Below are 17,134 nucleotides of genomic sequence, written 5' to 3' on the forward strand. Positions count from 1 at the left end.
AAGACTCAGTCTCAAAAAAAAGAAAAGACAATTTTTTTTTTTGAGATGGAGTCTCCCTCTGTCGCCCAGGCTGGAGTGCAGTGGTGCGATCTTGGCTAACTGCAAGCTCTGCCTCCCAGGTTCACGCCATTCTCCTGCCTCAGTCTCCTGAGTAGCTGGGACTACAGGCACCCACCACCACACCTGGCTAATTTTTTGTATTTTTAGTAGAGATGGGGCTTCACCATGTCAGCCAGGATGGTCTTAATCTCGTGACCTTGTGATCTGCCCGCCTAGCCTCCCAAAGTGCTGGGATTACAGGCATGAGCCACCACACCTGGCCTTTTTTTTTTTTCTGAGACAGAGACTCACTTTGTCACCCAGGCTGGAGTGCAATAGCGTGATCTCGGCTCACTGCAAACTCCACCTTCCGAGTTCAAGCGATTCTCCTGCCTCAGCCTCCTGAGTAGGTGGGGTTACAGGTGCGTGCCACCACGCCCCACTAATTTTTAAATTTTTATTAGAGACTGGGTTTCACCATGTTGGTCAGGCTGGTCTTGAACTCCTGACCTCGTAATCTGCCCGCCTCGGCCTCCTAAAGTGCTGGGATTACAGGCGTAAGCCACCACGCCCGGCTAGAAAAGAAAATATTTAAACATACATTTAAACATGTACGGGATCCTCTATACCGAAAATTACAGTGTTCTCAAGAAAAGACATCAAAGAAGACATAAATCAGTTGAGAGACATACTGTATTCATGGATTAGAAGACTCCACAAAGTAAAAATGTCAACTGTCCCAAAACGGATCTATGTTTAATACACATCCTATCATAATCCCAGTAAGATTTTTTCTAGACTAGGCAAAGACAAACTTAATCTAAAATTATATGGAAAGGCACAGGCCCTAGAAGAGCCTTAAAAGAACTTGACAAAGCAGAATAAAGTGGAACAAATTACTCTAACCAATATTAAAGCTGAATTTATAGTTATAGTAATCAGAACAGTGGCTGAGGGACAGACACACAGATCAATCGAACAGAATGAAGAGCGCAGAAAGACCCCAAATACACTCAAGTGATTCTTGATAAAGGTACAAAAGCAATTTGATAAAGCATAGCCTTTTGAACAAATGGTGCTGGAGTGGGCATCAATAGGTAAAGCTGAACAAACTGGGCATCAATAGGTAAAAACAATGAATCTCAACCTAATCCGCACACCTTATTAAAAATGAGCTCAAAATGGGTGATCGTCTTTACTTAAAGTTATGAAACTTCAAAAGAAAACATAAAAAAATCTTTGGGACTGAGAGCTTGGTAAAGAGTTCACACAACTGACAACAAAGCCACGTTCCATAAAAAGAAAAACTGATACATCTGCCTTGTGAAAATTAAAACATTTCCTCTGTAAAAGACCCGGTTAAGAAGATGAAAATATTACATTTTCAACAATGGACAGGTCATCCAGACAGGAAAATCAATAAAGAAACAGTGGGCCAGGACAACACTCTAGACCAAATGGACCTAACAGACATATACAAAACATTCTATCCAACAGCAGCAGAATACACATTCTTTTCAAGCACACATGGAACATTCTCCAGGTCACATGTTAGGTCACAGAAAAGGTCTTAACAAATTTAACAAGACTGAAATCAAATCAAGTGTCTTTTCCACCCACGATGGTACAAAACTAGAAGTTAACAGAGAATTGGAAAATTCACAAATGTGTAGAAATTAAACAACATTCTCCTGAGCAACCAATGGGTCAAAGAAGAAATCAAAAGGGAAATCAAAAAAATTCTTGACACAAATAAAAATAGAAACACAACATACCAAAACTTATGAGATGCAGCAAAAACAGTCCTGAGAGAGAACTTTATAGCAATAAATGCCAACCTAAACAAAAAACAAAGATCTCGCCAGGCACGGTGGCCCATGCCTGTAATCCCAGCACTTTGGGAGATCATGGTGGGCAGATCATGAGGTTAGGAGTTTGAGAACAGCCTGGCCAAGAGACCAGCCTGGCCAACATGGTGAAACCCCATCTCTAGTAGAAACAAATGAAATAAGTAACAGAAGAACAATAAAGTCTATAAAAACCAAAGATGGTTTTTGAAAAGATCAACAAAATTGACAAACCTTTAGCAAGACTGACAAAGAAAAGGACAGAAGACTCATTACTGAAATCAGAAATGAAAGAGAGGATATCACTAATGACCTAATAGAAGTGAAAAGGATTTTAAGGGAATATCATTGACAGAAGTATGCCAATAAATTGGACAGCCTAGATGAAATGGACAAACTCCTAGAAAGATACAAACTACTGAAGTTGACCCAAGAAGAAAGAGAAAATCTGGCCAGGTGTGGTGGCTCATGCCTTGTAATCCCAGCACTTTGGGAGGCTGAGGCAGGAGCATTACCTGAGCCCACGAGTGCAATACCAGCTTAGGCAGCATGGTGAGATCCTGTCTCTATTAAATTAAATAAAACAAAATAAAAATAAAACTGAAACTCACCAATAAAAACACAATAACCCAATTTAAAATGGACAAAGGATTTGAATAGACATTTCTCCAAAAAAACATAAGCAATATTCAATAAAGCACATGAAAAGATGCTTGATTTCATTAGCATTAGGGAAATGCACATCAAAACCACAATAAGACAATAAGACACCACTTCACGCCCATGAAGGTGACTGCAATAAAAGAGACTTAAGATTCTACTTTCAGGGGTCATTTCCACAGTTTGTTACTAGAGAAGATTCTCTGAAGGTATAGAGCATCAAAAAAATAAATAAATAAAAAATTTAAAAAGGAAATAGAAAATCTGAATAGATCTATAATAGATAGAATAATACAAAAAACTTTCCCAAAAGAAAAGCCCAGAGTCATATGCCTTCACTGATAAATTCTATAAAATATTTAAATAATTAACAGCAATTCTTCAGCAACTCTTCCAGAAAATAAGAGGAGACAACACTACCTAAATAAGCCAATGAAATCAGTAGTGTGCTGATATCAAAACCAGACAAAGACATCACACAAAAAACTACAAACCTATTTCTGTTAGTAATATAGATGCAAAATTCCTCAACAAAATATAAGGATACCAAGTGCAACAAAAACAGTTATATTCCAAATGATTTTTTTAAGGCTCAAAAGCAATTCAACGGGCAGATAGTCTTTTTAACAAATGGTCCTAGAACAATTAGACATTCACGGGCAAGCAAGTGAAGTTTCAGGAAAAAAAACACAGGAGAAAATCTATAAAACCTAGGTATAGACAAAGATCTTGTTCTTAGATTTGGCATCAAAAGCACGATCCAGGCCGAGTGCAGTGGTTCATGCCTGTAATCCTAGCACTTTGGGGGGCTAAGATGGGTAGATGGCTTGAGCCCGGAGTTCAAGACCAGCCCGGGCAGCACAGTGAGACCCTATCTCTGCAAAAAATACAAAAATTAGCCAGGTGTGGTAGTGCGCAACTATAGTCCCAGCTACTTGGGAAGCTGAGCGGGGAGGATCACTTGAGCCCGTAAGGTCAAGGCTGCAGTGAACCATGATCATGCCACTGCACTGCAGCCTGGGAAACAGAGTGAGACCCTGTCTTGGGCAAAAAAAAATAAGTACGATCGATAAAAGGAAAAATTGACAAACTAGACATCATCAAAATCTAAAACTTCTGCAAAAGACTCTGTTAAGAGGATGAAAAGACAAGCTACAGAATGGAAGAAAGTATTTGCAAACCACATATCTGACTAAGGACAAATGTCTACAATATTTAAGGAACTCTCAAACTCAGTAGTAAGAAAAACAAAATATCTAATTAGAAAATGGACCAAAGACATGAACAGACATTCCACTGAATAGGATATACGGATGGCAAACGAATACATGAAAAGGTGTTCAATATCATTAGCCAGAGAAATGCAAACTAAACCACAACAAGATATTACCACACACTTATAAAATGACTAAAACAGAAATAGTGATAGCCCAAATACTGGTGAAGATACAGAGAAAATGGCACTGACACAATGCTTTAGGGATTGCAAAATATTACAACCTTCATGGAAAACTGATCATTTCTTATAAAACTAAACATGTAACAACCATGTGATCCAGTCATCGCACTCTTGGGCATTTACTCATAAAGAAAGAGAAATTTATGTTCACACAAAAATACTATGCATGAGAGTTTACAGCAGCCTTGTTCATAATAGCCAAAACTGGCTTCAATACATCAAGTAAACAAACTGTGGTACATCCATCCCATGGAATACTCCTTGGCAATAAGAATGAATGAGCAACTGATACACCCAACAATATGAATGGATGCCAACTGAATTATACATGAAAAAGGCCAATTCCAAAGGGTTGCCTACTTTATAATTATATTTACATAACATTTTTTAAATACAACTTTTCTTTTTGCCTCCCCCAAAACTGAATGTCATGAAATGACAACATTTTACAAATGGAAAACAGATCAATGGTTGCCAGAGATTAGGAAAGGGATGGGGAAGGGGAAATAAAATTGTAGGAAGGTGGGTGTGGTTATAAAATGTAATCATGGCATACTTACGGCGATGGAACTGTTTGTATCTGACTGTGATGATAGATACACAAACCTACACACGTGATAAAAGTGCAGAGAAGACACACACACATGTGAGTGCAAACAAAACTAGGAAATGTGAATAAATGCATAGATTATATCTATGTCAACATATGGCTATGATAGTAGAGTACAATTTTCAAGATGCTGCTATTAGGGGAAACTGGGTGAAGGGTACAAGGGGTCCTTCTCTATTATTTCTTATAACTACACATGAATCAATGATTATCTAAAAATGAAAGTTTAATTTTTAAAAAGTAGGTAAAGAGAAAGTTGAGAATCAAGGGTCATTTTGTCAAAAAAGTTTTGACACTTAAATGACTGAACTTGAGCAGTGGAGGGAAACCTAGAAAATAATTGAACACTGTTTTAGCTACTAAGTTTATGATAGTATGTTCAGCAACACTGGAAAACTAACATGAGGAAGTTGAAAATTTTTTAATTGTATTAGAGCATGACCTTTTAATATTCTCTAACAAAACAGGAAGTACATTTCAAGCATTTATGTGGCACACGGAAATACAAAAGTTGACATGAAAAAAACAACTTATGTGATTATTTCCATTCTGAGCAGTATGAGCCATTCTTCTCAAAGAAGATTTTTTTCCTTGAAAAAGTGACTTGAAGAGTACTTAATCAATATTTAAAGTTTTTTTTAAACTAACTATGGTTTTGCCAACTTGAATGTCTGTTAGATGTTTTCTTGAAAATGAACGAGTCTGTCAATTTAAAGAAAGCCACTCATGGTACTTGTTGCCAATGATAAGATTTCAAGGAAAAGTTAGAACTTCAAAAACATCTTTCTCTACCACTGTGAGTTTAACAGTTTCCCCAATACATTTTTTTTGAAATGAGATGGGTGATGATATGAACAAATATGACTTTCAGTTTTACACAATGACGCATGGCATTACTTGGAAGCTCGAAAAACCTCAAGGCACTAATATTTTCCAAATGACCAACATGCAATGTTACAAAACCATGAATGGGTAAAAGATCCATTGAAAGGACAAAAGAGTCCCACGGAACCAAGTGTGGAAACTGTACTGATAGTTTCACACTCCACACTATGCTTAACCTGTAAGAAACAACCGCTTTTGTTGGGGCCAAGTTTTGGTGTCCTATCCAAGATTATCCACAAAGATCTGAAAAGTCTGTGAAAATATTTTCCCTTTCCCCCCTGAGTATGGGTGTGAGGCCAGATTTCCTTCATATACTTCAACCAAAACAACATCTCGCGATGGAATAAAGTGCCTGTGAGAATCCAGCTACTTCCATCCAGCCAGACATGAGAGAAATCTGCAAAAATGTAACATCATGCCATTCTCCTCAATACAAGTTTTTGTCTCGTCAAGCATAGTTATTTCTCATAAAAATGTTATGTATGTTAAATGTACGGGTTTAATGTTGTTCATTTTAGATTAATAAAGTCTTTCAGTTTTAAATTCTAAGATGATGAGCATTGGTAAACGTGACCCACATAAACAAAAATCTCTTGAGATCTCAATGATTTGGGGAGTCCCGAGACAAAAAAGGTTTGAGAACTACTGTTATAGGGTTCTCCACTGGCTTCAAGTGCCTCCAGCTCTGCCAAGCCCAGACTGACTCTGGCTCTGTGGGATATTGTAATTAATGAGACAGAATCCTGTAGTAGTTTCAACCAGCAAGGACTTACCTCTTCCTCCTATACCCGGTTTCCTGCGGCCATTATCTTGATCATCGAAAGCATCAGCCAAGTCAAATCCACTACCTTCAGTGGGCCCCAAAACATAAAAGAAACAGCCAACTGATTAACAACTGGGTATAAGATTCCAAAATAAGCAAAATGCCCATGGGGTCAACTGATCAGTACTAACAACGGGTTAAGACAAAGAGACTTATATTGGAATCCGATTCTGTGTACAGACATTGATAATGAAAATATCTGCAGTATAGAAAAAGTTACTACTTTCCGACTTTGCAGAATACCACCAGTTTTGCAATTAATTTATATTCGTAGGTATGCTCTGCTTAGGCTAGCAGTCAGACCATTTTAACAATATACTCACTGATTGTAGGTATTAACCCAAAATTCAAAACCAGGTACACAGAGTCCATAAACAGGACAACCAAAAGGGAGAGGTCATGTGGTCATGAAGCACCCCTTTGAATGTGGAAATGTGAAGAAATGAGGGCAAATCATAAAGCAGCAGTGACTTTCTTGGATCATCACTGTCTCTTCAGAAGAAAGGTAGCTCTCTACTGCACAGAACCTATTATCATGCCCCCGACCACTGGTAACAAGTTGCTGAATGGGAGCAATGACTGGGAAGCCAGCCACACAGTCACGTTTTTCTTTACATCAGTGAAGATGTCTAAATGGTAAAATGGCCCATCTGAAGAGAGGGTCAAGTGACAACAGGAAAGAGTTGTTAAGAAGAACCAGGTTCCAAAATCCTTTACTGAAAGATGACACTGTAATAAAATAAATGCCATTCCAAAATGTTCCATCTGCCTAAAGAAAATGCTTGATCAGCTTCATAAAACCTAAACAATTACATTTTCCCTGATTTTAGAAAATGAAATGGCTAAAAAGGGGAAGAAGTCCAAATGCATTTTCCTCTTGAAATTTTCCCAGGCAGGACTTTTCATAAAAAACACAGAAGGCATAGTGATCAGCCAGGTATGCACTCCATTAAGTTAAACTCAGTGTTCACATGGACGCCTTGGTTATTTCTGCACACATGGGTCTTAAAACTATAGGTAGTTCACTTGCATGCTACCCCAGAGGGAACTCCAGAGGGCCCTTCCCCACTGCCCTCCTTAAGGCAGCCACATTACCTGGAGGTTTTGCTGGAGCTCTGGTGATTCCTGGCCTATTGGTTGTGGTGGTGGTGGTGTGATCCCATGGCTCTAAAAGGGAGAGGGAGGACAGCAAGGGGAGCACATTTAGTAACAAAACACAGCAGCTACTCTATGACTTGGGGAAGTCACATTGTGAGTAGAATATCCTTGTCTTGGTCCTTGAGGCCCCTCTATCTAGGAGCTCCAGAGAATCATACTGAAAAGGATGACAAAATGATATAGGTTTAAATGAGATGAGTTCAGCTCACTTTTCTTTGGAGGCTGAGGGTGGTAAGGTGGACATGGTCTCACATGTGACCTGGTGATTACTGAACCTGGGCTTGTGCCCAGATCTGCTGGAGATGACACATGCTCCAGGGAGTTCCACAGCCTGAGCATGATCCTTAAGGTCTCCAAGCCTTGGTTCCACAACTATCAACCTGGCACTTTAAACATAAATAATCCTGCTGAGGGATAGACTAAGGTTACATTCTTAGTGGAATATGGGAGTATTTCATAAACTGAAAGTGGTTACAACATATGCACACAATATTTTATATAAGTGTGGCTACTATTGGAAATATTAGGTCTTGGAACTCAACCATATTCCTTTAAAATTGTAGATAACTTTCACAAGAATTATACAATGTGCATGAGGTTTTTCCAATAGTTTCTTTTCATAAACATCAAGACTATGTTGTACATATTCTCACTAGTGGAAATATCAGAGAAAACAATTTAAGGAATGGGAAAGGCAAAGGTGAAACAGGTTTAGCTTTGAATACAGCTAGTACTCAATAATTATTGACTATTCAGAAAACAAACAGCAAAAATAGAAATCAGTTGAGGTCAGGTGTACTGTCATGTGCCTATAGTCCTAGCCACTTGGGAGTATCAGGGAGGAGAATTGCTTAAGCCCATAAGTTTGAGGCTCTAGTGCACTATGATTATGCCTGTGAATAGCCACTGCACTCCAGGCTGGGCAACAAAGCAAGACCCCATCTCTAAAAAACATAAGTTGAAAGTAAAAGGATGGAAGAAGATATACTATGCCAACAATAACCATAAGAGAGCTGGAGTAGCTATACTAATATCAGATAAGATTTACATTATAACAAAACTTGTTAATGGAGTCAAAGAGTGACAATTTATAATTATTTATAATGATGAAAGGATCAATCCAAGAGGAAGACATAATAATTTTAAATATATATACACCTAACAACACAGCCCCAAAATACATGAAGAAAAAAATTACAAAATTGAAGAGAACAGATGATTTAACAATAATAGTTGGAAATTTCAATATCTTCTTTTCAATCACAGAAGAAACAATTAGGCAGATACATATATATGACTTGAACAACTTTATAAACCAACTAGACCTAACAGACACCTATAGAACACACCACCCAATAACAAAATACACATTCTACTCAAGTGCATGTGAAACATTCTTCAAGGTAGACCATATGTAGGTTACAAAATAAATCTCAATAAACTTAAAAAGACTGAAGCCATACAAATTATGTTCTTCAGCACAACAGAATGAAAGTAGAGATCAGTTTCAGAAGGGTATTTGGAAAATTCACAATTACATGGAAATTAAAGAGCACACTCCTAAACAACAAATAGGTCAAAAAAAATCACAAGGGAAATTATGAAATACTTTGAGATCAATGAAAATGAAAACACAACATACCAAAACTTGTGTGTTACACTGAAAGCAGTGCTCAGAGGGAAATTTATAGCTGTAAACGCCTACATCAAAAAAAGAAAGATCTTAAATTGATAACCTAAACTTTCACATTAATAAACTAGAAAAAGAAGGCTTTGCAGACACTGCCACCGTCAACCCTGGTCAAGTCCACTGTGTTCTTCGACATCGTCGCTGTCTAGGGTGAGTCCTTGGGCCAGGTCTCCTTCAAACTGTTTGCAGACAAGTTCCAAAGACAGCAGGAAACTTTCATGCTCTGAGCACTGGAGAGAAAGGATTTGGTTATAAGGGTTCTTACTTTCCTAGAATTATTCCAGGGTTTATGTGCTAGGGTGGTGACTTCACATGCCCTAACAGTAATGGTGGCAAATCTAACTACCAGGAGAAACTTGATGATGAGAACTTCAACCTGAAGCATACAGGTCCTGATATCTGGCCCACAGCAAATGGTAGATCGAATACAAATGGTTCCCAGTTTTTCATCTCCACTGCCAAGACTGAGTGGTTGAATGGCAGGTATGTGGTCTTTGGCAAGGTCAAAGAGGCCATGAATGCCACAGAAGCCATGGAGCACTTTGGGTCTAGGAATGGCAAGACCAGCAAGAAGATCACCATTGTCAAATGTGGACAACTCTAATAAATTTGACCTGTTTTATCTTAACCACCAGACTATTTCTTCTGTAGCTCAAGAGAGCACCCCTCAATCCCATTTGCTCTCAATATCCTATCATCTTTGTGCACTCACTGCAGCTCTTTGGGTTCCATATTTTCCTTATTCCCTTCCACGTCTAGCTGGATTGCAGAGTTAAGTTCATTATTATAAAATAAAACCTATACAACAATTTTAAAGAGTAACTAGAAAAAGAAGAGCAAACTAAACCTAAAGCAGGCAGAGGAAGAAAACACCAAAGATTATAGCAGAAATAAAATGAAAGAGAGAAGAGAAAAATAAAGAACAAAAGAGGAAAGATCTCTTAAGATCAACAAAATTGATAAACTGTAGCAGACCTACCAAGATAAAGAGAGAAGACCCAAATTGCTAATTTCAGGAATGAGAGGACATTATTACCAACCTTAGAGAAATAAAAAATTAGAAAGGAGTATCTTGAATAATTACAATCCAAATAAATTCAATAACCTAGATGAAACAGATAACTTCCTATTAAAACACAACTAGCTAAACTGACTCGAGAAGAAATAGAAAATCTGACTAGACTTATAGCAAGAGATTGAGTCAGTAACCAAAAACTTCCCACAAATAAAATTCTGGAACCAGAAGTCTTAATTGCTGAATTCTACCAAACATTTAAAAAGGAATCAACACCAATTAACCTCAAACTCTTCAAATAAGTAAATAAACAAACAAACCAAGACAAGGGAACACTTCCTAACTCATTCTATGAGGCCAGTAGTATGTTAATACCAAAGTCAGACAAATACACACAAAAACTACAGAATATAGTTATGAATGTAGAGGTAAAAATCCTCTTACGAATGTAGAGGCAAAAATCCTCAATAAAATACTAGCAAACCAAAACTAGCACCATATTAGGACTGACCATGACCAAGAGGGGTTTATCTCAGGAACGTAAGGGTAGTTCAACATAGTAAAATCAATCAATGTACTATCCCATATTAATAGAATGGAAGGAGAAAAAAAAAACAGGATTACCTCCATTGATGCAGAAAAGGCATTTAATGAAAGTCAACCACTATTTCATGATAAAAACACTCAATAAATTAGGAATAGAAGAGAATTTCCCATTTTGTTCTGCTTACTGCTAAAAAGCACATACAGAGTCTACTCTGTATGTGCTTTTTAGTGATAATTAGGCTATTGGATTTTTAAAAGCATTTAGATGGTTTATTTTGGCCTCATCTGTTAACTTCCTGGAAATAAAAGAGAATTTCCTCCACCTGATAAAGGGCATCTGAAAAATCTGCAATTGACAGCATACTTAAAGGTGAAAGACTGAAAGCTTTCTTCCTAGAATCAGCACTTAACCACTCCTATTCAACACTGTAATGGAAGTTCTAACTAGAGCAATTAGTCAAGAAAAAGAAAGAAACTCTCTGAGATTAGAAAGGAAGAAGTCCAACTATCTCTATTCACAGATGCTATGATTTCATATATAGAAAACCCTCAAGAATCCACACCAATTAAAAACTATTAAAGCTAATGAGTTCAGCAAAGTCGCAAGATATAAGATCAATACATGAAAATCAGCTGTATTTCTATACACTAGCAATGATCAATACAAAGAGCAAAAGAAGAAAACAATTTCATTTATAATAGCAATAAAAAGAATAAAACTGTTAGAAATAAATTTAACCAAGGAAGTATAATGTACACTAAAAGTTACAACACCCTGTTAAAAAAATTAAAGACCTAAATTAATGGAATGAAATCCTACATCCATAGATTACAAGACTCAATACTGTTAAAGTGGCAATATTTTCCAAATTAATCTGCAGATCCTGTGCAATCTCCATCAAAATACCAACTGCCTTTTGTGCAGAAATGGACAAGCTAATCCTAATATCCATATGGAATTGCGTGGGACCCTAAATAGCCAAATCAATCTTAAGAGCAAAACAGAAGGAGTCACACCTCTCAATTTCAAAACTTACTACAAAGCTACAGTAACCAAAATACCGTGGAACTAGCTTAAGAATACACATATAGACCAATGTTACAGGATTGAGAGTCTAGAGGTAAACCCTCATATTTATGGTCAATTGATTTTCAACAGGATGCCAACACCATTCAATGGAGAAAGGACAGTCTTTTCAACAAATGGTGCTCAGACAGCTGGATAACCATAGGCTAATGAAACTGGACCCATACTTCTCACCATATACAAAAATTAACTCAAATGGACCAAACATCTAAATATAAGAACTAAAAACACTCTTAGAAGAAAACATATGGGTAAATCTTCATGACCTTTGATTTGGCAATGGATACTTAGCAATGACATGCAAAGCATGGGCAACAAAAGAAAAAACAGATAAATTACACATTAACCAAAATTTAAAATTTTTGTGCATCTAAGAACGTTATCAAGAAAGTGAAAAGACGACCTACAAAATGGGAGAAAATTTGCAAATCATATGTATGATAAATGTACAAAGAGATCATTAGTCATTAGTCTTCAGGGAAATGCAAATGAAAACCACAATGAGGTCCCACCTCACACCCACCAGGATGGCTTTCATTAAAAAAAAAAAAAAAGTTGGCAAGGATGTAGATACATTGGAACCCTCATACATTACTGATGGGAATGTAAAATGCTTCAACCACTGTAGAAAACAATTTGGCAGTTCCTCAAAAAGTTAAACAGAATGACCATAGTAACCAGAAATTCTACTCCTAGGTATATATCAAAAAGAATTTAAAACAGGTATCCAAACAAGTACGTGTATATAGCATGTTCACAGTAACATTATTCACAAGCCAAGAGGTGGAAACAACCAAATGTCCATCAACTGATGAGTGGATAAACAAAATTGTGGTATGTCTACACAATGGAGTATTACTTCGCCATAAAAAGGAATGAAGTACTGATACACGCTACATGGAAGTGCCTCCAACACATTACGCTACACAAAAGAAGCCAGGCACAAAAGGCTACATGCTGTCCAGTTCCATTTATATAAAATATCCAGGATAAATTCACAGATACAGAAAGTAGGTTGGTGGTTATTTGGGGTTGGGAGGATAAAAGAATAGAGAGAAACTGCTCGATAAGTAAGGGAAAAGATACAAAGTAGCAGATATATAAGATGAACAAGTCTAGTGATCTAATGTAAAACATGAGGACTACAGCTGATAACATTGTATTGTATTTGGAATTTTTGCTAAATGAAATATTGCTGTTCTTGTCAAACAGTAAAATGGGTAATTATGTGAAATGATGGATATATTAACTTGCTTCACTAGGGTAACTATTTATCAAGTTGTATATGCATCTCACAATATCATGTTATATACCTCAAATATACACAATAATTTTTAAAAATAAAAAGGTTAATTTTATATTGTATGATTTTACCTCAATAAATTATTTTTTTAAAGAAGGATGTCTGATATGGTTTGGCTGTGTTCTCACCCAGATCTTATCCTGAATTGTAGTTCTCATAATCCCCACATGTCATGGGAGGGACCCAGTGGGAGGTAATTAAATCATGGGGGCGGTTACCCTCATGCTGTTCTTGTGATAGTGAGTTCTCACAAGATTGGATGGTTTTATAAGGAGCTTTTCTCCCCCTTCACTCTGCACTTCTCCTTGCTGCTTCCATATGAAGGACATGTTTGTTTCTCCTTCCACCATGACTGTAAGTTTCCTGAGGCCTCCCCAGCCATGCTGAACTATGAGTCAATTAACTCTTTCCTTTATAAATTACCCAGTCTCAGGTATGTCTTTATTAGCAGCATGAGAATGGACTAATACAATGTCTTAGTCTTTTTTCTGTTGCTTATAACGGAATACCTGAAACTGGGTTGGTTGATTGGTTGGTTGGTTGGTTATTTATTTATTTATTTATTTATTTATTTATTTATTTTTGAGGTGGAATCTCACTCTGTCGCTCAGGCTGGAGTGCAGTGGCGCAATCTTGGCTCACTGCAACCTCCGCCTCCCAGGTTCAAGTGATTCTCCTGCCTCAGCCTCCCAAGTAGCTGGGATTACAGACATGTGCCACCATGCCCAGCTAATTTTCGTATTTTTAGTAGAGGCGGGGTTTCACCATGTTGGCCAGGCTGGTCTCAAACTCCTGACCCCAAGTCATCCACCTGCCTCACCCTCCCAAAGTGCTGGAATTACAGGCGTGAGCCACTGCGCCCAGCTGAAACTGGGTAATTTATAAAAAAGAGGAATTTATTTCTTACAGTCATAGAGGCTGAGAAGTCCAAGGTTGAGGTGCTGTATTTTGTGAGTGAGGGCCTTCTTGCAAGTGGGGACTCTCTGCAGAGTCTCAAGGTGGCACCGGATATCACATGCCAAGTGGGGCTGGTTGCTAGCTCAGGTCTCTCTTTCCCTTCTTATAAAGCCACCAGTCCCACTCCCATGATAACCTACTAATCCATTCACCTATTAATCCATGAATGGGTTAATTCATTCATGAGGGCAGAACCCTCATGACCCAATCACCTCTTACTCAGGAGGCGGAGGTGGGAGGATCACTTGAGCCTAGGAGTTCAAGTCTAGCCTAGGCAACATAGCGAGACCCTGTCTCATTTTTAGAAAAAAGAAGAAGAAAAACAAAACCTTGCCTGTCAATACTGTTACATTGGGAATTAAATTTCAACATGAATTTTGGAGGGGAAAAACTTTCAAACCATAGCAAGGGGGTTGTTGCAGTTCTGTTTTAGTAAAAACTATATTTGGAAGTTGAGAATACGGGAAGTCTTTCCCTTAAAATGATAATGTTTGCACACTACTCCTTAAGAAGATTTTGGGTACCCTAACTCATACCTCACTGTGAAGACCACACACCCCAGTGGATGGATATGTATGGTAACAGAACCACATGTGATAATCTGTAGTCATTATGTGTATGTATGTATGTATATATTTAATCTATCTCATCATCAGTTTAGAGATAATTTTGTCTCTAATTTCCATTTGACTTTGTACCAGTAAAATGCAAGAGTACAACTTGTCCAAATGAGTTTATTTATGTATAATTATATTATGATACAGATAGGTACAAAAGAGGAATTACTGAAACCATTATTTGAGCAAGTTCCAGAAAAGCAAGTGCCACTTACGTAAATATTAGCTTAAAATTTGCATGACTCAAACAACTCTTGTGTAAAAGTATTTGTTTATCTGTCTTAAAGAAAATTAACTGACCATAAATATAAAGGTTTATTTTCAGATTCTCAATTCTGTCCCATTGACCTATGTGATGCCAGTACCACACAGTCTTAATTACAGTACCAAATAGTTCCACACAGTCTTGATTACTTGTGCAGTTCTGCCCTGCAATGCCCAGTTTCTGGAAAAGTCTCATTTCTCTGAAGATCTGCAGGTGCCATTCAAGAGAGAGCAGTGCCTACATGCATGTGGAATCAGTTGTTCTGCCAGAGCCTGAGCTTGCATTGATGTAGAACAAAAAATGTCCAATTTATGCACATTTTTAGAAACTATTAACTACAGATTTTCACGTTGTAAGTCTTTAAATGGGATTTCTTATTCGTAATTGAGATGAGAAGAGTCTACTTATCAAGGACTAAGAATAGTAGGTCAACTTCATCAAAACAGTTAGCTCCTAAAATAAAGAGACCCATTTCTGTGAAGACTTTCTCAAAATGACAAACTCAGAAAAAATTCTTAGCTGCTCAGCAAATGCTTCCCGCAATATGGCACTCTGACCAGGAGTGATTCTCTGTAATATTGTGCTGTACCGAAACAGTAAACAAAACAGGGTGGGTTCCCCCAGGTGTGGTTTAATAATGGTAACTGCTTGGTCTGAATGTATATGTGCCCCCCACCCAGCCCCAAATTCATGTTGCAACTTAATCCCCATACTGATGGTATTAAAAGGTGAGGACTTTGGGGAGGTGATTAGGTCACAAAGGGCACCATTCTCACAAAAGGGATTAGTGCCCCAATAAAAGAGGTTTGAGGTAGCCCTTTTGCCCCTTCTGCCATGTGAGAACACAGCTAAAAGGCACCATTTATGAAGCAGAAAGCAGCCCTCACCAGACACTGAATATGCCAGCACCTTGATCTTGGACTTCCCAGCCTCCAGAGCTATGAGCAATATATTTCTGTTACTTATAAATTATCTAGTCAAAGGCATTTTGTTATGGCAGCACAAATGGACTAATACAGGGCCCATGGTATTCCCAGGGAATGGGGACATTCATAAGAAGTTTTATTGGGCAGAATCAGAAGTGTGTTCTCCCATGAGATGATTACACACACAGAGAGAAAGGAAGAGATAGTGAGAGTGGTGGAGGACTCTGAAAGCAACATGGATGAGCCTTGAAAACATTACACTAAGTGAAAGCAGATAAACATAAAGTCCACATATTGAATGATTCCAATGATATGAAATATTCAGAATAGGGAAGTCCATGGAGACAGAAAGAGATGAGTGGTTGCTTGGGGGTGAAGGGTAGAAACAAGAAGAATTAGGGGATTGGGAAGTGATAGGTAAAGGATACAGTGTTTCTTTTTGAAGTAATAAAAGTGTTCTAAAACAGACTGTAGTGATGGTTGTGCAACCCTGTGAATATACTAGTAAGATCCTGCATGATCTGTCCCCTGACAACTTCTCTGTCTTTTCTCCAGCATTCTCCAAACTCCAGCCACACAGGCTGCCTTCCAGGCCACAGAGTAAACCTGGCTCTTTTCTGCCTCAGAACTCTTACAACTGATCTCTTGGCCTCGAAGACTCCTTCCTCACTTCCTTGCACATTACCTCTCCTCAGAGATGCCTTCACCACTTAATTTAAAGTAACTGCCCCTAATCTTGGGCCCTTGCTATCCCATCACCCTCTTGAATTTGGTTGAAAGTACTCAGCAATATCTGAAAATATTTTAGGTACTGTATGTCTCCTTCTAGAGAAAACAATTCATAAGGGCACTGACCTCTTCCACATTGTTAGGTCTAGCACCTAGCAGCAAGCCGGCACTCAAAAAACATTGGTGAATAAATAAATAAAGGCCATTTATGATACGATCTCTGGCCTAGGTGGTTCAGGGATTTTTAAAACAAGCAGAGGAATGCACAACGTGCAGAGAAGAACATTCTCTGCAAGATAAGTATCTGGACCAAGGTGAGGTAGAGAGGCCTATCTCTTTGAAACCTCAGTTATGAGAAATATAAGCTAAGATAGAAAAAAGGGTGGCAGCATGATGTGGTCTTGTGGGCTGTCATTCAGCCACATACATCACATACAGGTGGTTCTAGAGGTTCCCAGACACACTGGCTGATGGGTGCTGATGAGGAAGATCAGATGGGCCAACACAAGACTCAAAAA

At 38.0% G+C, this 17,134-nt stretch overlaps 1 protein-coding gene across 5 annotated transcripts in view; it reads right to left on the reverse strand.

The window, feature by feature from the left end:
* CD99L2 (CD99 molecule like 2) overlaps window positions 1-17,134 on the reverse strand; it is a 123,846-nt gene that overhangs the window by 37,122 nt on the left and 69,590 nt on the right. For 3 of the 5 annotated variants that reach the window (XM_015128388.3, NM_001261370.1, XM_015128389.3), the window contains exons 3-4: window positions 7,419-7,490; window positions 6,274-6,348 (exon numbers count right to left, since the gene is read on the reverse strand). The exons of the other annotated variants lie outside the window; for them this stretch is intronic. In XM_015128388.3, coding sequence (XP_014983874.1) covers window positions 6,274-6,348; window positions 7,419-7,490 — 147 coding nt within the window. The remainder of the gene's footprint in view (window positions 1-6,273; window positions 6,349-7,418; window positions 7,491-17,134) is intronic. 5 annotated transcript variants of the gene reach the window in all.

The sequence above is a fragment of the Macaca mulatta genome, chromosome X (assembly GCF_049350105.2).
Source record: "Macaca mulatta isolate MMU2019108-1 chromosome X, T2T-MMU8v2.0, whole genome shotgun sequence".
NCBI lineage: Eukaryota > Metazoa > Chordata > Mammalia > Primates > Cercopithecidae > Macaca > Macaca mulatta.